Below are 21,495 nucleotides of genomic sequence, written 5' to 3' on the forward strand. Positions count from 1 at the left end.
TGCACCAAAGTGTCCCTATCTCTTGCTTCCCAGCTATCACAAAAACAAAATTTTCTGATTGTGCTGCCAGTGAAGATTTTTGCCCCCAAATGTCCCACTGCAATCTCTACAAGAGCTTCAATACCCTCTGAGCATTGCACATTAGATGTAATCTTAGATTGCTGAGCACATTACAGTCGCTGGTTTGGGGGTGATGTGTGTGCAGGGGCAGCAGGGAAAGGAGGCATTCTGAAAACCTGTTTAAAGTGTTTGCAAACGGTTTCCTTGACTCCTCTGGGAAGATTGTCTGTGCCAGCTGTATTCCCTGTGAGGAAAGCATGGCACAACCAGACCCAGAGTAACTTAAGCCAAGCTGCTGGCAGAGCCAAGTTCTCCCACACTGCCTTTCCAGCACTGCTTTTTTTTTTTTCTTTTAAGTGCTAAGTTTGTTTGTTTTCTTTTATTTCAGATGCCTAAAAATAGGCCTTTCACATCTTGAGGCCCCTTCACACCATCAGAAACATAATTACAAGGCATAAGTTGCAAAGCGTCAGCTAAGCCCTGACTGACTTGACCCCAAAATCAGATGGAATGGACTACATGACTGTCTTCAAAAGGCAGTGTAACTGTGGAGGCTTTTTGTCTGGTCACCAGGGTCAATGCACTTGTGTCTAGGACCAGCTGTCAGAACCAATGTGAAGGTGTGGTACTGAGCCTGGAACTGGAAAATCAGATGGAAACTGAGGTCAAATGGACATTAACCACCTATACAATGATGGCAAAGTGAGATTGTTTGAGGTTGCTCTCACCACTGTCATTGTTGCACTGCAACATTTTTGGAAAAGACAGGATCTTGCTTTTGGTCTCAACAAACCCCACAAATGTTATAAAAAGGGGTGAAAACTGAAAAGACTCTGTTTATTACACTTGTACCATTTTAGTAAGAAATTACTTAAATCCAACACTGCCCAATCATGGAAATAAATGTCTGAATCACTACAGACCTCATCTGAACTTGACCTACCAAGCAACACACTGAGGACCTCTAGGATAATTATTCCAAGGGAAAAAAACAACCATAAAACTCCACTTAATTAGGTGATGAGGAAGATACCATTTTCTATAAGTATTCCATCTTACTCCAAGCTAAATTTGTGCAATGAGTAAGGGAATTCCTGAAAATGCATCTAAAAGTTTTCCATGGGGTCATATTGCAAAGTCCCATCTCCTCACATCCATATAGTTGTAGTTTCCTGCTTTGAACCTAGAAGAATGCAGGGAAATTTCCATTCTGGAAGCATCAGTGATCAGAGAAGGCACTTTGGGACGAAAATGCTTGGAAAACCCAAATGCCAACTCCAAAATGGTATCAGCATCTGACTTCCTCCTGCAGCTACTGCAATGACCAGCCTTACTCTTGTGGCTCAAGGCCAACTTATCTCCCCAGCCCTCCTGCTTCTGCAGCTTCAGCTGCCTTGGAGCTGCTCAGAGAAATGGTCTGGGGAATTACTACACGCTTTGATTTGGGGCTGAGAAAAGCCAATGATAATATTTTACAAAGTTTTCTGAGATTCTCCTGTGAACTTGACAGAATTTAAAGAACAGGTGAAGGGAGCTTCCAGTGCAAAATATCAGAACACTGTCCTGTCCTCATCAGGAGCTGACTCAGCCTAGGTCTTTCCAAGGTGCAATGTTTCAGGTTCAATGAACCAACACTTCATGATAATGTTGTATTTCATTCTGGGACTTTGAAAAACTCTACATCTGTGGTGGTTTGACCCTAACTGGACTGATTTTCTCTACCTCCTCCCGGCCAGCGGTGCAGGAGGATTGGGAATGGTGGTTTTTGTCTGTTCATCACATGTTGTCTCTACTGATCCTTCCTCCTCAGGGGGAGGACTCCTCACACTCTTCCCCTGCTCCAGCGTGGGATCCCTCCCAGGGGAGACAGTCCTCCATGAACTTCTCCACTGTGGATCCTTCCCAAGGACAAGAAACCTAGGTACAAGAAACCTAGGTGTTGCTACCCTGCCAGCTGTTGGTGATCCCTTAGAGTCTGGGACAAGGGAAATGTCCTGCTCAGGGTGAAGAAATAACACCTTGATACCACTAGAGGCTGATAAAGAGGCTGGTAGTGCTGATAGGTTTTTCCCCCAAGAACTCCCACCTGGATTCCTAAGGTTGCTTAGATTTTAACCTAAAGAGACCAACTCCTTTGAAACAGCCTGGAAGGCAACCTTGGTGTTTTATTAGTAGCAGAGATCTCCTCTGCAGAGCTGACTTGCAGCAGAGCCGGATCATCACTTACCACCCAGGGCTTGCTGCAGAAGTTGTAGATGGAGTAGAGGGAGTTGACCGAGTGGATGCCGCCATACTGGAGGCCGATGATGAGGCTGCGGAAGTCTTCTCCCAATGCCATGCTGTAGGCGTGCTGCCGGATCAGGACGAAATCCGGCTTGAAGGACCTGGAAGAGATGAGGAGAGTGATGTTTTACTTTCAAATGCTCAGAAGCACTTCTAACCACTCCTCGTTTCTTTTCCATCCTTCCCCTTTCTTTTCACTAACACATGTTGCTCTTCTCTGGGCCTCTCATCATGTGTTGCTCGTGTTATAATGTAACAAACCCAACAAAACCCCCTAGTCATTAAAAAAGGAAAAATCCAATGTAGATGCAAGTGTGAGAGCATAGAAACAGGCCAAGCAGATTTTCTGCAGTTTCCATGTCACTCAGGCATGCACAGGAACAAGCCACAAGCAGAGCCAAGGGTCATAAATTCACTGGGGGGGGGAATTCTCTTTTCTTTCTAAAAGCTTGGCCGTACTTGGCAAGCTCGTTGCAATGTGCAACGCAGATGAGGGAGCAAGTTTGTTTCCTGACGATTGAGCTCCATATTGAAGCAATGCCCAGTGGGTGGGAAGATCATAAGGGATTTCAGAAAGCTCTCGTACACATCCATACACTGACCCACATTCCCCCTTTAATCAGTTTACTACATAGGCAGCACGTCCCAGGCTCTCACGGCTGTGAGTCAACAAGCAAAGGGCAGGCACGGTAATGTAATTAATCAAAGGAGCAGAGCCCCTCATATGCTGCTGTGACTCATGGCTTGGACTTCCAGAATATTATTTAGCAAGACTGGAGCTCGGACTCCTATGGTTCAACAGCAGCAGCCCTCAGCTAATGCACAGAAAAGTGAGGCCCTTTCTAGGTAAGCCAACAGGCAATGGATTATCTTTCAAGCAGCCAGATTTCATTCCTTGCTGACGCGCTGTCTTCGGAGCCATTCAAAAATATCTGGAAGCAGCAGCTGGAAAGAAATGGTTCCCAAAATGGGGCTCAGCAGTTCATTCTCTAAGGAAGGGGCTTTTCCACTGAAAGAGGGGATTATTTTATATGTTAGCAGAGGTTGCATCAAGGACACTGAAAAATTTCCATGCTGTATTAAAGATTTTCAGAGAAATGAGCTCTGTAACCAGGTCCCATTACCTCACTACCCTCGAACATTTTCCTTGCTAAGAGACTATAATTTCTGTCCTTTGGATGTATGAGCTGGAAATACTTTGGGTTTATAGCCCCTATTTATATTTCCATCATTCTGGAAGGGAAATGTGAGATGGTGACTCTGGGCCAGATTGTGGCAACAAACACTGTACACAAACCCCAGCACAGCTTTGTTGTTTTAAAGCTGTTCATTTTGTTTGTTGGCCTTGGACTTTTGTTATCGCCCGCTTGAGACATGGTGAGGATCATGCTCAGCTTTTGTGATGAAAGAGGCCAAGCTTTAGAAATGTTGTGATTCCCTCCCATGGAGTTTTATTTTAACCTAGGCATGTTCCCTAATGTACTTGGCACCAAAGGTGGTGCTTTCCTGCAGCAGCGAGATGCAGAATGAGCATCATGAGGGCTGTGCTATCGCTGTGCAGCTGATTTATGGACCTCCCTGGTGTCAATGGGCATGAGGCAAGTGGTGACCCCCGCTGAGAAACAGCAAGTGAATACAAATCTTGGAAAGTTGGAGCTGCTCTGTTCTGCTGGACTTGCTGCATAGAAAGTACCCTGCAGGTGGGCACAGGTCCTCAAGAAGGATTTACCAGCTACTTAGGACCAGGGCTTGATATCTGTGCTGAGTTACTGAACAGTTGTGGTGCCTGGAGAGGCAGGAGCTATGGGTGTGTCTCTCCTCATCCAGCTTTCTGAGCGTATGAAGAAAAAAATGGTCCTTGTTACAATCCCAGACTTGACTCATGGGACAGCACCTACTGGGGTTGCACAGTAATGGTTCAGATCATTCTCCAGGTGAAGCAGTGGTATTTTCCCCTTGAACATCTGCCCCAACACCCTGGATGGAGATGTGATGCTGTGGTGGGGAGGAAGGATGAAAATGAGCACAGCCAGCTTCAGGGGGAGGACACAGAGTGGCTGGGAAACTGCCTTCATTGGCTTTACTTCTGCCAGCCAAAAGCTCAGGGAAAAAGCTCTTGTCTTTTCAGATCCTGGCAGAGAAAGAGTTTCTCCACTTATATGATGGACACAAGGGCACAGAATTAATGTAGAAAAGCCTATTCTCAAACTCTGTGTTCTCTAGGAAGGCAGGGCACTCTCTCATGCAGCAGATGAGGAGTGAATCTCTAAAGTGAAGGTGGACACTGAATCCCTGTTTTGAGCCATGGAACAATGTGAATGTTCCCATGGATACAGAGAGCAAGGCAGTGGAGTGCCAGGCCTGGGACTAGCTGAGAATAAACATCAGCTGAAGAGCACCAGAGCCTGTAACAGAGAAATGGAGACCAGCAGCAAAAGGAATAACAATCAATAACATTTCTGTACAGAAAGCAGGTCCCCAGCCTGCTTTGTGGTAGAGAAGATGATGACAGCACATCCTGCTAGGAGGTTTCATGCCTTAAAGAGACTGCCTATTTCTTATTTCTGCATATAGGCATAACTCTGGCTTGCTTACAGTCCTTCAGCTTTTCTCACTGAAGCACAAAGAGATTCGAGGGCATGAAGAAAGAACACACAAGCATAGATTATTTGTATCAGAAAGAGTGTGATCAACACATTAGATTGTCCCCCTGTACTGTGCACTGGTGAGGTCACACCTCAAATCCTGTGTTTAGTTTTGGCTCCCTCACTGAAAGTAAGACATTGAGGTGCTGGAGCGTGTTGTAGTGGCCTCCTCTCCCAGGTAACAAGGTGTAGGACACGAGGGAATGGCCTCAGGTTGTGCCAGGGGAGGGTTAGTGGATATCAGGAAAAATTTCTTTATGGAAAAGGTTACCAAGCATCGAAAGAGGCTTCCCAGGGAAATGGTTGAGTCACCGTCCCTTGAGTTGTTCAAAGGGGGTGTGGATATGGCACTTAGGGCTGTGATTTAGTGGTGAAAATGGCAATGCTCGTTAATGGTGGGACCAATGCTCTTAGAGATCTTTCCTAATCAGTTCTATGATTGTCAAAATACCTCTTAACGACCCCTTCCACTGTGAATAACCATTTGCAGCCAAAGGGTGCTTTATACCCCAGCACCATGATGGGTGAGAGAGCTTTTTCCTGGTGTTGTTGGAGAAGGATGGGCTCTCCTGCTCTCTTTTTAGAAGACTGACAGTCTTAGAAGACACTTTGCTCTTCATGCCAATAGAAAATATCTTCCCAGGACACTGAAGACAACATCCTCACTTCAGGTTCTGGCTACCCTCCATTATTCAAGGAGACTTCATTCAGCTTTCAGATACTTCCCAGTGATCAAGATGTTTTGACTAAGTTCCCTTCCAAAGCCTTTCCTATCTGGCATGACACAGAGAAGAAGAGAAGTGCATAATTAAGCAACATGATACAGTAAGTTTTGCGTTACTTGCAGTTAACGAAGCCTTCAGGGAAGCTTCTGAGGCACAAGTCCAAGCCATAAGTGGCTGCGACTTTTGCTCAAGAAGTGCAAAATTCCTCCAAATATGCAGTGCCTCAGGTGTCTGACACCTAACAGAAAATGGCATTTACAAATAGGAACAAATTCTTTTTGTGCTTTGCTTGGGTGTTAATGGCATTGTTTTTACATTGCTGAAAATTAATAGGGAATTGATGACATTTCCCCCTATCACGGTGTTAGATTTAACATTCTGTTTGATGTTTTAGCAAAGCGGAAAATTTGCCAAGAAAAAAAATGTCATTTCAGTCAAAACCTCGTCATATTTTCCAGAGAAAGAAATAAACCCTGCTGAAGTTATTCAAAGAAAGAACGAATGTGACTGCTTATATAAATAAGATAACACAGAGCTCGTTTTAGAGAAAAAAGAAAACAACATACAATAAAGAATAATCTCTCTTTAGTAGGCTGGAGGAGAGAAGCAGGGGTTTTTTTTGAACATTGTAGTAGAGAATGGCTGGGTAAAATACATGGGGGGTGTGGGAGACCAGTGCAGCAAAAGCAGCAGGAGCCAGGAGTCACAGTTGTAGCAGGAACAATACCACTGTAGGCAGATGAGGACACCCTGGAAGATGCTCTGATTTGCTTCTCAGCCACAGATCAATGCTCAACTAACCATTGAATCATGTCCCATACTCTCTGAACTGTACTCTGGCAGTCTAAAAAGTCTGCCATATATTTTACTTCTAAACTGATCAACACTGACAAGGAAAAGCGTGTGGACTCGGACAAAGCCTGAAAGTAGGAACAACCACACCTGCCAACATCAACTTGCCTTCTAAAGGCTTGTGATCTAAAGCTTTTACAGAAGGTGATCCAAATACTTTCCAACATCACAGAATAAAGTCATAGAGTAATTTAGGTTGGAGAGGATCTTTGGAAACCATCTGGCCCAACACCATGCTCATTGCAGGGCTAACTTTGAAGTGACATTAGGATGATTGCCATTCCCTGGAAGAAGCCTTAGTAAAAACCCACATGGAAAGGAGACAAACTATGGCAGAACTGATAAAAAAAGAAAGCTGATCAAGACTGAAGCAATGTACACAATTTTTAAATCATTCTTGTATTTAATCCTGGATTAACTAATTATTGAATGTTCTAGGCCCTGGCATCTCATTCCTTTTTGGAAAGAATTACTGTAAATGCAAAAAAGGGTCAGGCAAATAGTTTAGCATCTGAGATGCTCCCCACCCTGGTCTGCTTGGAGTGACTTTTGCTTTCTGGCAGCTGTCTGCATGCCAAGTGTTTTCCCAATAACTGTCAGCATCCTGCCTGCACGTCGGCTGGGCGCCAGCTGCCAGGGAGGTGAAGGGGGACATTATTCATCTGGGACATCAGCAAACCCTGCAGGGAGAGGCAGGCCTCCAAGCAGCTGTTTAGCAGCAGGAGCTGAGGTGGAAGTAACTGAGAATAAATACATAAATAATCACACCCCACTGTCTCTTCTCTTTTGTACTTCCTGCTCCAAAAAAAAAAAATAAGAGGACAGGGACAGACAGGTGAAGAGGGGGGAGATACTAGTGAAAAACAATGTTAGATCATCCCCCATATGGGAATAATTTCTCAGTTTATAAATGTTTACTAGAGGTGTTAAATTGCTTCATATGTAACTGCAGCTTGCCAGGGTGTACCCTGTTAGACGTCTCGCCCCAGCTCATTGTCTCTGCAGGGTATTTCAGTGAGGAAAGTGGTCATTTGGCACATTGGTCTCTTGCCTAAACTGAATTTTCAAAAGCTTACAGGCTGTTACACACACTTCTCCATTACATTTATGGATTGCCATGCCATCAATAGAAAAAATATTGCCCAAATGTTTCTTAGTGTTAAATACATAGCACATATTGTACTCCACCATGTGGCACTTTCTGTGAAACTTGGGAGAACCATGAGCTCAACATATTTTTCCATCTGGCTGCTAGAACCATAAACTTTCCCAATCAGTTTCTGCCATTTTTTTTCTCCTATCTGCAACTTCACAGAAAATTGCAGAAATTTGGTTTGGAATTAGCAAAACAACCAACCAACCAACAAAAACTACATCCCAACCCCACCCCCCAAACAACAATAACTAGAAAAAGACATCCAAAAAAAGACCCTAATTAGGTCAAGAGTTAAATTTAAAAAGACAGGGATTAGACAGAGGCTGCAGTTTGTCTTTGGCACAACCCTCCTGGAACATGAGAAGCTGGAAAGTGACCAAGTGACCTACTGCCTACCAATACTTCCTACATCAGTGTCCAGGAACAGTGGCTACTCCCATGGTCTTCCTGGACATTGTCTCTGTAGAAGAACTGCAAGAAACCACCAACTCTTGTGAACAAATAGTCCTGTGGAGACAAGAAAACATCCTTCTAGCGACGTGCAACTGCTGTGTGGTGAGAAAGCATGGCCTCTGTAGGATAGTAAACCTCCATGCCCCTTTCAGGCAGCTGCTTGCTAATGGACCTTTGGGGTGAGTGAACCTACTGGGATGGGAAAAGATGCAGTGGGCAGAGGACAGTGTCCTCACTTTAAAGAATCTTGCATCCTGGAGCAGGCACGTATTTTTTAGTCAGACTACATGTCTCCTGGAGTCTGCAAGCTCTGAATAGCAGGGAAACACCTGTGGGCTGGCCAGCTTCTTCTCTGCTTCTCTTGTGTGAAAGGATTTGCTTCCTCATGCTGTGACTGTACTGCAGCTTGCAGTGTAAAAATATGCTTCAGGAAAAAAGCACTTTCAGGGATTTTTGGGATGGTGATTCAACAGGTTGCTGTCCTGTTGTCACCAGAGCATTGTAGAAGCACTGAATCAGCTGGAAGCAACGGGAATGTCAGTGTTACAGGAATGGATGGGCTTGTGTGGACAAACTGGAGAATTCACTGACCCCAGCATGGCTGTGAGTAGCAAGGGCACATCACCCAGGGTGAGCAGGGAGAGACACACACCTTACACAGACAGACCAAATTCGGGCAAGGCCTGTAGGACCAAACATCATTCCACAGCAAAGATCCTTCCTCACAGCTAGGCTTTGTCCTTGGTGCTGCTCCTCTTTGCTGTCATTTTGGACACTCCTCTACACTTGCCAGGGCCATTTCTCCACACAGGGTCCTCCCCACTTCAGACCCTGGGCATCTCCTGGTCCATCAGCTGTTGTCTGTCCTGTGGGGTTTCATTGAACCTGCATACCACACTGTAAGTGCTATGGCCACCACTCTGACAGGTCCCATGCAAACAGGAGAATGTGCTTTCTCTCCTGGATGATCGGTCCCAGTGGCAAAAGAGACCTCTCTACAGGGAGACAGGAGATGAGAGCAGTCTGGTGCATGATTAATTTATATCCTTAAAGGTCTGAAATGCTCCCAAAGACACTAGTATTCCCCAGATAAAAGAGCTGTCCAGATTTTCAACATATCCCCACCTTATTCCCATATCTACTGGAATTAATAGCTGAAGTCTTGTGAAATCCAAAAGTCAAGCAGAGTACTGAATTTAATCTAATACAGAACCTGGGATCATAGTTTGGGAGTCGAAATGTTGCTGTCAGAAGCAGATACAGCCCAAATTTTCATTTCTACTTAAACACTTTTATAATATCCTGAAAGCATAAATGCACCTCAAAGTGGGTGCAGTGCCAACACTGACAGCCTCTTTACACTGCCAAAATATTGACAGGAAGGGCCCTTCAGAGAAATGTGAAAATAAAAATCCCATTCCTCACACCTAACCCCAGTAAAAGTGACACAGTCCAAGAGCTTTCTAGAGTAAATTAGACTGCAGATGGTTCACTGTATCCTTCTGTTTGTGTGTGTAGACCTGTCCAGAGGGAAGTTGTGTGTGCACTGGGAGGAGGATGAAGAATCCACCCAAGTGTTTTAAAAGTAGGCATAAACCCACATTTGTTTTTACACACTCTTTAGCACTCCAGCTACTGCACCCACCTTTTCCCTGCTGTAAGAGCTGCTGTCTAAGCTGGTGAGGGATCCTTTGAGATGAATAAACACTACCTCCTGCTTCCCATATTTAACTCTTCAGTGGAGAAGGTCTGATGCCAATTTTTTCCAAATAAGTGCTGGGGTAATAAGGACCAATGTGTGGGACATCCCCCACCCCACCAGCCCTGGCTGAGCCCAACACTGCTCCTGGTGCCCAGCTCATCCCACTGGTGTCCTCAGTCAGGGCAAGGGTCACAGGGCGCAAACACAGGAAAGTGCTTGCTAGAGACTGCACAAGGCACTTCATGGCCAGCTCTCTGTCTGAAGGAAATGTGCTGAACAGGCTGATGGAGCCTTCACAAACCATGGTAAAACTGGCACAGAAAACACAGATGCAGTTTTTTACATTTGTTAGATGATAGCCTCTGTCTCCAGTAGCAGATTTTGCTGACACTACCTCAAATTCTCCACCCCCTCCTACAGATGTGCAGAACTTAGTAGCTAAAAAAGAGAAGTTGGAGACCCAGAACACTGTTACTGTAAAATTAAATTCTTGGAGCCATGCTTGTTTTAAAAATCAGGCAAGCAAAGTAATGCCTGGCTTCAATAAGATTGTTTGGTAACTTAATTGTGGCTACTTACTTCAAGATACACAGGCTAGGAGTCATGTATATGTCCATGTCTTTGCTTTCTGTAATTGCCAATAATATTTCTAAAGCATCTTTTTTTTTTTTTTTTAACTTTCCTGATGCAAGTGGTAAATGGAAGGCTTTAAGGACTGTTATACCTTCTTAGAGAATTTAAGAATTCTTAGGTAAAAGAACCACAATTTTTTCCCAGGGCAGTTCAAATCAGTTGACATGGGGTCTGAAAAAATGCCTTAACTCCAAGGTGTCAGGAGGGATTACGCAAACAGCAGAAAAAGGCTTTGGTTTAAACTTTGCTTTACATGTGCGATACGGTATTTACAGCTTAAAGACAGAACTAGGAGACCTGCTCCAAAATGACAAAATTTTATAGGCTAATAAATTGTTAGATAGCTTATCAGTAAATGTAATGTCAAATTGGAGAGGACAGCCCAGTGGTTGTTGAATATGAATATTAGTTGTTGCTCTTAAGAAATTTATTATTTTGGTGATTTCAATCGACTTGTCTGTAGTATTTTCACTGTCTTTCCACTAAACTGCTACATTCTATTGCTCTCCCTTTGAAGAAGAATGTGAAGCAGGCAGGGCTCCTGCAGGGGGGCATCCCAAATGTGCTTGTTAGCAAGATGATGTTGTATTTACCTTCCTATAAATCGTCAGTGGGATTTCCATGACTCTGGGTATTAAAAAAACAAGATGAGTATTATATTTCACCATCTAGAAGCATTCCGATTTTGGAATGAATATTTTGCTTAATAATTAACAGAGGCCTAATAAGTGATGGAAAAAAAATGACAGCAGCAGCAGTGTTGGTGCACACGTGAGTTGAAGGGGTCTCCCTGTGGCTGGGCACTCTGAAGTGTGTCTGTGGCCAGGCAGGACATGGCTGTGAGTGGGATAGTGGGACTTGAAGGGAGTGGGAAGCAGCTGCATCCATGTGGATGGGTTGAGGTGCCTCTGCACAGCTCAGTTCCACAATTCGCTTTCTAAAGTGAAGAAGAGTTTTAATTTCTATACCTTCTAGAGTATTGCTAGGAGTGGCTGTGGAAGTTGGGTCACCTGAGTTCTTAAACTCACTGAGCTGGGCACAACAGGGGCACATCAGCACAGGCTGCAAACAAATATTTGCTGCTTGCAAGGACTATGGCATGTAGCATATGCTATATAAATTGCGTATCCAGACAAGTGTGTATTTACCAAATCCACTTCCCACAAGGCAAATGTGTCCTTAAACATGCAGATATGAAAACAAAAAACCCTGAGCTAATGACATTCAAAACCCCACGTATTTCATATATAAATATCCATGCAAAAATGCTAGCTGGAATACCTGTGTATTCACTGTGAGCAGAAACATGAACACCATGCCCCAGACAGTTTTGCGAAATAAATTTTGTCTTCAGTTTCAGTTTAATAGCTCAAGATCTTTCTGCCAGATGTATGAATGGCTTTGGGAGGAAAGACACAGGAAGGAAAATGAAGATGTGATCAACCTAGGAAATGGTTCTTGGGAAACCTTCCAGCATCATGAGCAAGCAAACACAAGAGTGCATTAGCACAGCACACTGTCTGATGAACGCTCCAGCGGCTGGTTCATGGGACACAATGCTTTGTTTCACTCAGAAACAGACATTTGTGGCACAGGAGAAAGCAAATGCATGTAACAGACACAACTTTAAAGGTTTTTAGCAGAGGCTCGTGACATTTTACCAAAGAACAAATGCCTTGTGGATGTACTAAGAGAGATGTCAGGACCTGAAATGAATTGATGGACCACAGTCATAGCTAATTGACAGTGACATGTTTTGCTTTGCACTGTTTGGACTGGAAATGACATATTGAGAAATTAAACTGAGGCCACCATGCTCAAAATCACAGTTTTTCAGCTGTTCTAAGAATCCCTTTCAAGAATAGCACTGCATGCTACATTATGTGTCCCTATCTCTAATTTTGAACTAGTTGCAAACAGACAAAAGCATTGATTAAATGTGTCAAGAGTATTAAACTCAAAGATGCTGAATACACCAAATAGTGCAAAGGAATTGTACACAGAGAAGCAGGGCAGCTAGAAAAATTAATTTGGAACAGCAGTAAGATTTCAACACAAACAAAGAAAAGCTATTGTATCAAAGATGAAATGTAGAGTTGTAACAACAGGAGCTCATAAAGATGAAGGCTTGGGAATAATGGGGTGGAAGGTAATATTGGTGCTGTGTAAACAGAGGCATCATACACACATGTGACAATGTACACTACTCTTCACATAGAACTTGTAAAAATGCATCTCACATTAGCTCCAGATTACTGGCACTCTGGTGCTTGAAAGAGGGGGAGCAATGCTTCTGGAAAGTGAATTGGATGTGTGATTGGAGAAGCATTGCTCGGGAAAAGGCTGCTTGCAATGACTGCAATTACAAAGTAATGCTAGTAGGACAGAAATCCCCACCAAGCAGAGACGGGTATTACCTCTGAGATATACCACAGGGCAAAGCCAGAGCACTGGGAGTCTCTCACAAAAAAAGAAGTGGTATTTCAGGAGCAAATCAGGCTGCAAGCATCAGGATCACAGAATCATAGAATAGTTTGTATTGGAAGGGACCTTAAAGGTCATCTAGTTCCAACACCCTTGTCATGAGCAGGGACACCTCACAATAGACCAGGTTGTTCAAAGCACCATCTAGTGCTGAACACAGCCAAGGATGGGGCATCCACACCTTCTCTGGGCAACCTGTTCCCATGCCTCACCACCCTCACAATAGAGGAAAAAAATCTACCCTCATTCAGTTTAAAGCCATTCCCCCTTGTCCTATCACTACATGCCCTTGCAAAACTCTGTTGTAGTTCCCTTTAGGTACTTGAAGGTCCTGTAAGGTCTCCCTGGAGCCTTCTCATCTCTAGGCTGAACGATGCTAACTCTCTCAGCCTATCTTCACAGGAGAGGTGCTTCAGCCCCCTGACGATTATCATGGCCCCCCTTTGGACTTGCTCTAACAGGTCCGTGTCCTTCTTATACTGGGTGCCCCAGAGCTGGCTGCAGCACTGCAGGTGGGGTCTCACCAGAGTGGAGCAGAGGGGCAGAATGCCCTCCCTTGCCCTGCTGGCCACGCTGCTTTGGATGCAACCCAGGACGTGGTTGGCTTTCAGGGCTGTGAGAGCATACTGCTGGCTTATGTCAAGCCTCTCGTCCCCCCAACACCACCAAGTCCTTCTCCTCAGGGCTGCTCTTGGTCTGGTCATCTGGGCTTAGTGGCTATTGCGAGGGTAGTCCAATGGGATCAGGGTCTAAGTCAGGCAGGCTAGTGAATTAGAGCCACTGTTTAAAATGAAGGTGAGTTGACAGAGAAGCAAGAAAAACCAAGGGAGAAGATCTGTTATCCCTTTTATTGGGAGTCTGGAGGCTAAAAAGAACCTGAGAAGGAGGCATTTGCTGTTGCATGAAGGGTCTAGACTGGAAACAATGACTGCACGGCATAATGTGCACCTGAGACCTGATACAAACCCACCAGTCAGGCCAGTCTTTTCACCACTTCCAAGAATCCTTGGAGCCAACAGGACTACGCTGCCCTGACTCAGATACTTGTCACCCCCTGAGGCCAACCTGCTTGCCCCAGTATTGATCCAGACAGCCCAGTTTTCAAGACCAACTGGTGCTCCTCACCTGACCACCTTGGTGCCGTTCCTCATGACCTGCATGTCCACCATGCAGCCACCCATGACGTAAGCAGCCAGGTTCAACTCGGAGAACTCAGCCTGGAGTGGAGCAAAAGGACAAAGTGTTACTCAGGGGCGGCAGAGACACAAACACATGAACACAGACGCAGAGTTTTCTTTGTCTGGAACGTGCCTTTCCTTCTTTTTTCAATATTTTTTTCCTTTCTGTGAGGCAACTGAAGATCCAATTATAGCTGGTTTGCCCTGAGAGACTGCAGAAGTATTTATGGCTCCCACACTCGAGGTGTAAAAGTATACAGGATTAGGCTTATTGCAGTAATGAGTACTGAAGAAATTAAGAATGAGCAAGCTGAAAAATGCACACAGGAAAGAATAATAATAATATTAATAAAAAGAGGTAAGGTCATTTGAATTCAAATTCCAAGTTTCCACTTGGAGACATCAATTTAGAATTATTTCTGAGTTGGCTGCTGTGCCACTGGCTAGCTATAAATCTAATACAAAAGATTTAAACCTTTTTAAACCTCATTATGTTGCAGGAAGGTGATAAGCAGAGGTCACCTGATATGATTTGCTTATTAAGATTTTTACTATTAAAGAGCTAGCAAAGCTGGGCAGGCTATAAACAGAGCTGCTCAATCATTAAAACACTTTGTATTTTAAAAGAGGCACGACTTACAAGGCTGGAAAGGTTGGCAAGGGATATTTCAGCCGTGGGGAGCAAAAGGCACAGGGGTGATTGTGACTGCAGAAGTTGTCAGTGAAGGTCAGGACACAAATCAGAGTGACTGGCTGGGTGAGAGATGTGATAATCCTGACTGGAGAGCTAGCAAGGCTTGGTGGTCTCAGGCCACTCTCAGTAGGAGGATGGCAGGATTACCTGATCAGAGTTAGTCTTGTGCTTCAAATCCTAACTCTGGTCTTGATGAGCAAATGAGTAAACCTTGAACTAGAATATCCTAGTGCCATGCAGATCCTCCCTTTCTAACATGATACAGATTCAAAATCTGATATTAAATTAGTGCCTGTGATATAAATATAAATATAAACAAACAGGTTTAATTTGTTGAGGCAGAAAATATAGTCTTCTCCCTTTGAGCAGTTTTTTTCCCCTTCCTTTTTCAGGCATTTTTTCTGACTTAGTATGATGAGGACTGGGCAGAAGTAAAATCATCTTCTAACCAGTAGCTATCTATTACCAAAACACTCAGATGGTGCTGCTAACCCTTATGATTTTATTGAGATCCTTGTACTGTTTAATGTTCTTCTGCTACTTCTATTACCTGGAACCAAAAGATAGTGCCAGGAACAACTTTTATACATTAAAAAAAGGCAAAAAAAGGCAGGGGAAAAAAAAAAAAAAAGCATGTTTTGTCCTCATGAACTCATGGAAAAAACTTGCCAATGGAGAACTAGTGCACCTGTAAAGGCTCAAAGGCCAGATGACAAATGAAAAAATAATTTCCAACTTTCTTCTTTTAAAATCCATGTAATTTTAAAGCAATGGCTGCGGACTGGTGACCCGATGATGTAATGAGATTTCATGTCTGTGGCCCTGCGTAAACTTTTTAAAGCAACACCCTTACACGATCTTACATCATTGTAACTCCTAATTACAATGAAAAGAGGGGGAAAATTCCTGTTGCCAAGAAATAAATGCTACTTCAAACACAAACACATACACACACAGACACACTCAAAGGGAGGGATTGGCAGTGGTTCAGGTGACTGCCTGGGTTTTACTCATGAGAGATTGCGCTGTGTTGCCTTGGCCACAGCCACGCTTCTTCAGTGACCCTATCAGATCAGAGATAAGAGAACATGTACCCCTAAAAGGCACCTGCCTTTTATACATTCAAAAAATCTCAGGAGATCTAGGGAGAGAGGAGTCCACCTTGGACAAATTCAATAAGATCAGATGCTTTGGGCACCATCAGTGATCTCCCCACTGGGTCAAGGCACGCTTGCTAGTTTACACGTTAGCTCCAGAGGTTGTGTGGATCGGGGAGAGGAAAGGATGTTTTTCCCACCTCTGTGTCTCCATATGCCTCAGAGATGTCCTGCTCTGAAAGCAGAGTGCTGTAGAGCTGGACCTCCAGCTTCTGCTGCTGAGGAATGCACTATCTGATGTGAACACCAGCGCAAGAAAGGGAAGTTTTAGGTCTGTGTTTTCATGATTTTTATGCTTTTCTACCATAATTTTTTTTCCATAATGGTTTGTAGTAAAGAGCTTAACACTCCTCTTTGCTGGGGGTGAAAACGGACAATCTTCATTCGATGAGGGGCACTTACAGTCTAACTAAGTTGGTGTGACAGGCGTTTCCCTGAAGAAGTCAGGCCAAACAAAGCTGTGCTCAGACACCTGACCTGCAAACAGGCCTGAGAACCCCCCGAGCTGGTGAGTACTTCATGCCAAACTGCCAGGACCAATTTCAGGCCCTGCTAATGTCAAGAGCCAGAAGAAAAGGAGAAATCCCCTTTGGCAACCATTGTCCAGGGAACCCTGGCAAGGAGAGAGAAGTGTAGAGAGGGTCTGGGGGATTCAGCTATCTCACCCCCAAAACACCCAGATCTACAATCAGAGCTGAGGGGCAATCCTGACCTTTTCCTGGCATTCACTTCTGCTTTAACAGACAAAGTTAAGGAATGCTGCTGCTTTCATGTAGCTGCTTTGTCCCATCCAACAGGCTGCTGCTAGCTGGCATTTGGAAGAAGGCTAAAACCTTCAGTCAGCAGAAATTGTTTCCTGTTGATTTTCCAGTGCTCCCTGTATTTTTAACTTTGTGGGTTTTGTAGCCTGATGACTTCCCTTGGCTGGGGTTTCAACTCTGAGATCATCTCCAGGCTGAGTTTACCTTGCAGACAAAGAGGTTTTTGAAAGCAGCCCATGCAGATACAGTGACAGGTAACTATGCATAAAACAGGAGAGCCCAGCTCCCCCTGGCCTTGCAGAGTCATTTGCATTAGGAATCATGGAACAGAAGAAGGCACTGCATTAGCCTGGTGGTGTTTTATACTCGCTTTGAAACAGTGCCAGTGGCTGCAAAAACATTCAGGGCAAGAGCAAACCATGTGTGACAAATGTGACACAATCTGTCTTGAAGAATAATGTAACACAGACTGTGGGAGTAGAAATATTTCATACCTCTGTGAGGCTCAGATATGAGATGATGCCCACAGCTACTTTGATCATAGTTTTGTCAAAAATGCCTACTTCAGGTATTAAGAATCAGAGAACTCTCCAGATCATTTGGACTAAACCTTAAGGTACTCTCAGTTTCCATCAGTGTTCTCTGTGTGCTGGAGATCTTTTTGGTGAGCTATTTTAGAGTGTCTGTTTCGTGATATTAAAACAAGGATGATTTTGCCATTTTAAATCATGAAATGGTAGAAATGCCTGGCTTGGTAGCTATGCCTGTTAGTGATTCAAGGGAAGCACATGTTCAAGGTGTATTTTAAGCATTCTTCATAGAATAACAGAAAGTTGTGTTGGAAGGACTTCAAGACATCACACAGTCTTTCCCTCTTTCCTAAGGCATTACCATCTCTGCCTCTGCGTGCAGATACTACATAACCTCTTCTGTCTTCCATAGATGAGGAACCTCCTCAGGCAGTCTGTACCTTAATAACCACAGAAAATTTTCCCAATGCCCAACCTAAATCTCTCCCTTTACCTTTTAAGACAGCAATTATTTTGTGTCCATTATGTCTTCCTGCAGAACCCAAAGGCTTATTCCTGAAAGACTTGCACATTCTTCTTCCATTTTTTTTTCCCTAGACAAAACTAGCCCCATTCTTGTAAGATTTTCTCGTAGATGACGTTTTTCAGTGAATTGATCAGAGTTGTTGCTGTCACCAGGATTCTCTCTGGAAAGTCCACAACTCTCTTCATTTGCAATACTGCCAACCATATGTTTGAGTATGGATTTGTCATACATGCAGCAGTGTGACTGCTTTCTAGCTCACATTCTGGCTGAGATCCACTGTAATCCTTGTGTTGCTTTGTCTAGGCTGCTGACTAGCCTGGTCCGTGCCATGGCTTAGGCACTTGGGCTGAGGAGTTGCTACTGTATAATCAAATCACATGCATTCCTCAGTGGATTTCATGCCTTATTTTTTGGTGGATCTTCCAATATGTACAAGGAAGAGCCCAGATCAGGCTGCATTCCTAAAGCAGCACATTTCACTCCAACCATTGCAAGCATCTCAAGGGGAAAGTAAGCAATCCCTAAATCCTGCACAGGCAGAATGGTGGGCAGATAGTACGGGTGCCAGTGGGATGAGGGTTGGGGCTATGCATGCTTGGTGCACAATCATGCAGCACTGGAGATTACACATCCTGATTCCCCATGTCTCTTCCTGAGACATTTTTCCTTGGGGAGGCACCCTGCTCCCCACCTGCCCCCAGTACCAGGATTGATCTCTGGGAGAAAAGAATGGAGAGAGTCCATCTGTGATGGGAATGCTGCTTTGTGGCTTCAACAGCAGCTTCCACAAGTGCTCTTCACAAGTCCTGAAGCTAGGATGCATTCTCCCAGAGACAATGCTGGTGCTGAAGGTCCAGATGCCTTCCCCTGCGTGAACACCTTTTGGTGCATCAGCTCTGGTGGCATTCAGAATTGTCTCTTGAATTTTCATTTCAGAAGTTATGTGACTGTCTGAAAATCTGAGGTTTAGAAAAAGCGCATTTCTAAATATTTTGATCCCAGGAAATGGCTCAAAACCATAAACTCTGTAAACCTCCAAAAGCCAATGAAAATTAAAAAAAAAAAAAAGAAGAGAGTATTTTTTTTAATTTAAGAAAATAATGACTTTAGAGTCATTCTTGCTAGTTCTCCAGGTCCCTTTATTCATGGTTTCTGAATGCTTGCATGTGGCAAAGCTAGGAGAACTGCTGTTGCTGTTATTGAACTGCTTTCTGGCATTCAGTTGGAAAAAAACCCAAGCCCTAAACATATAATGAACAAAAATTATACAGTTGTTTGACAAGAGGCTAATTTTCCTTTCATCACACACAGACCTGTCAGACTACCTTTTGAAAGGACCATTTTACGCCACACATGAAAATACCTCTTTAGGGCGGGAAATACAAAGGAGCTGGAATTCATGATTTGTATTACAATTATCTTCTGTGACTGCCAAGTACAACTTTTTTCCTGACAATGCTGCCAATGGAGTCGTAATCTATACCACAAGACTTTTCCAGAAGCATGTACATAGGAGTTCACTGGATAATCATTCCCTGAAAATAAACTGAACAGTGGGAACAAGTGAATGAGCTGTGCAAGAAGAATGTGTGTCAGACGGACAGACGGACCCACCTCATCACAGCAGGAAATGGTGGGAAGGAGACGGGTGAACAAACAGGAATAAAAGTGTAGATGGACCTTCTGGCCTCATGGCTCCCCTGTCACACTTTTCACCCCACTCCACCATCATTAGCCAGTGTCAGGAAAGATGTCTCTGAACATATTCAAATTCCTTTGGGAAATACCTGCAGGAAAGGTACCCTGAAGGTGGTGGACTCTCTCTAAGAGGTGCTGCTTGCTCTTGTCTGCTGTGTCTCCCACTGGGCCATGCAGGGCACAGGGCTGGAACAGCCCATTAGAGCCATACGGCCTGGCACCATGTCATGAAACCGTTTCTTGCACCAGGGTATTTACTAAAAGCACTGATGTCTCCTTTATCCTCTGTTATGGCAGCATAAACAAACTCAACTCTGTCAGTCTCCTCTCATAAGCCAGGTCTCCATGGCCATCCCAATGCCCCTGCTCTGCACACCTCCTGCTTTGTGGACATCACTCTCCCAGACAGGTGTCAAGTGTCCCACTCATCTGCCCCCCACCGTCAGTGTCACCTACTATCCTGTCTGATGGGTCTGTGGTTGTCCAGGTCTCAGCCCCATCTCTGTTGCCCTCTTCTGCTCGTCTGTGGCTGTGCTGGGGATGCATGGCCACAAGGCATTCACCTTGGGCTTGGGGCATGTCTAATGCCCAAGAAGACCCCCACATGAGGTATGTTATGATCTGTATGGGAAACCCCAGGAATCCTTAGAGCACACAAGATGGGACAGCGCAGAGAGGGTGGGAAAAGAGGTGCTGAATTAGTTTCTCTCTAATGAAGGAAATGATTTGACAGGGCATAAGGCCTATAGTGTAATTCTTCCTCTTCCTCAGTGTACTGTGGTTCCTAATGCCTCCTGTCCTCTGGCCAATGAAGAACTGAGGAGATAGAAGAAAAATTCTTTTTGTGAGAGACTAAAAGCAATGTGGTCCACTCCTGTGGCATGTTAAGATTATTCTTTAAGTTCACCTTAGCCTTCGAGCCATTTATTCAAACTTCTGCTTTTCATTTTGGAAAGAACTTTTTTAGTATTTGTATTTCTAGAGGAAAGAACTGGAGATGCGTACACTGCAGTTCTGAAAGCTAGACATCACCAGGCAAGTAAAAGCAGCAACGTGGATCAAAATCTAAGCAGCTTATTTTTAGCATAAAATAGAGATGGTATTTTTAGACTCAGCTGTTCCTTAAAGCTTAGGGCTTTACCCAGACTGAGTAAAACTTAAACCATCAGGGTTTTAACGGGAATAGGTCAAATAGATTTTCACTTTTGGATCAGTGTTTCCATCAGTCTCACGAAAGACAATCATTGCTATAGAAGTGGAAAAATATGCAAATAACCAAAACTTAATCCAAACTGCTTCCAAAGAAAAAGGGGCCATGGCTCAGTAGAACACTTGGACTGGCTTTATACCACCAAAGCCTTTCACCTCTCTCCTTGCATCCAGCAGAAAGAAGGCAATAGGACTGCCTGCCTGGTTTCACTAAATGGTGGACAATAATAAATCCTGCAGCCTTTAAAGCACATTAATAAATATGGTTTCAGTGTTACACTGAAGATTAGAAGAGAAGAAACAAAGGTGGAAACAAAGTCAGACTTCACTTTCATTTTAATGGACGACAGGAGAGTGGTGTACCTGCCACAGTGTCCCTGCCAGCCCTCTCCTTATCCAGCACCTGCCAGCCCTCTCCTTATCCAGCACCTTAGCAGGTGCTGCCCACAGTAACCCCTATCTCTTCCTGGGGGTAATGGATATGAAGAACAAGGGCCTGGGGTTGTTATCGAGGTCATGCAATTCATTCAGTGCTAAAGAACCAGAAAACCTTATTTGAGAGTCCATAAAACCTATTTTCCTACAGGCTGAGACTTGCAGAAGCAGCTCCCTGAGCAGCAGGATGGCATTTAACAGTCTCTTCCCTGTGTATTACCCAGTGTCTAAAATGAACTGAATTCACCTCTTGCAGAAACTTAGCATCTTGAAACATCTGCCTGTTTCTCAAATTCAGCTGAAATGAGCCAATG

General features: G+C 44.1%; 1 protein-coding gene across 2 annotated transcripts in view; it reads right to left on the minus strand.

The window, feature by feature from the left end:
• SYN3 (synapsin III) overlaps nucleotides 1–21,495 on the minus strand; it is a 188,597-nt gene that overhangs the window by 133,323 nt on the left and 33,779 nt on the right. For both annotated transcript variants that reach the window (XM_032107131.1, XM_032107132.1), the window contains 2 exons: nucleotides 14,119–14,210; nucleotides 2,288–2,444 (listed from right to left, as the gene is read on the minus strand). In XM_032107131.1, coding sequence (XP_031963022.1) covers nucleotides 2,288–2,444; nucleotides 14,119–14,210 — 249 coding nt within the window. The remainder of the gene's footprint in view (nucleotides 1–2,287; nucleotides 2,445–14,118; nucleotides 14,211–21,495) is intronic.

This window comes from Corvus moneduloides, chromosome 4 (assembly GCF_009650955.1).
Source record: "Corvus moneduloides isolate bCorMon1 chromosome 4, bCorMon1.pri, whole genome shotgun sequence".
NCBI lineage: Eukaryota > Metazoa > Chordata > Aves > Passeriformes > Corvidae > Corvus > Corvus moneduloides.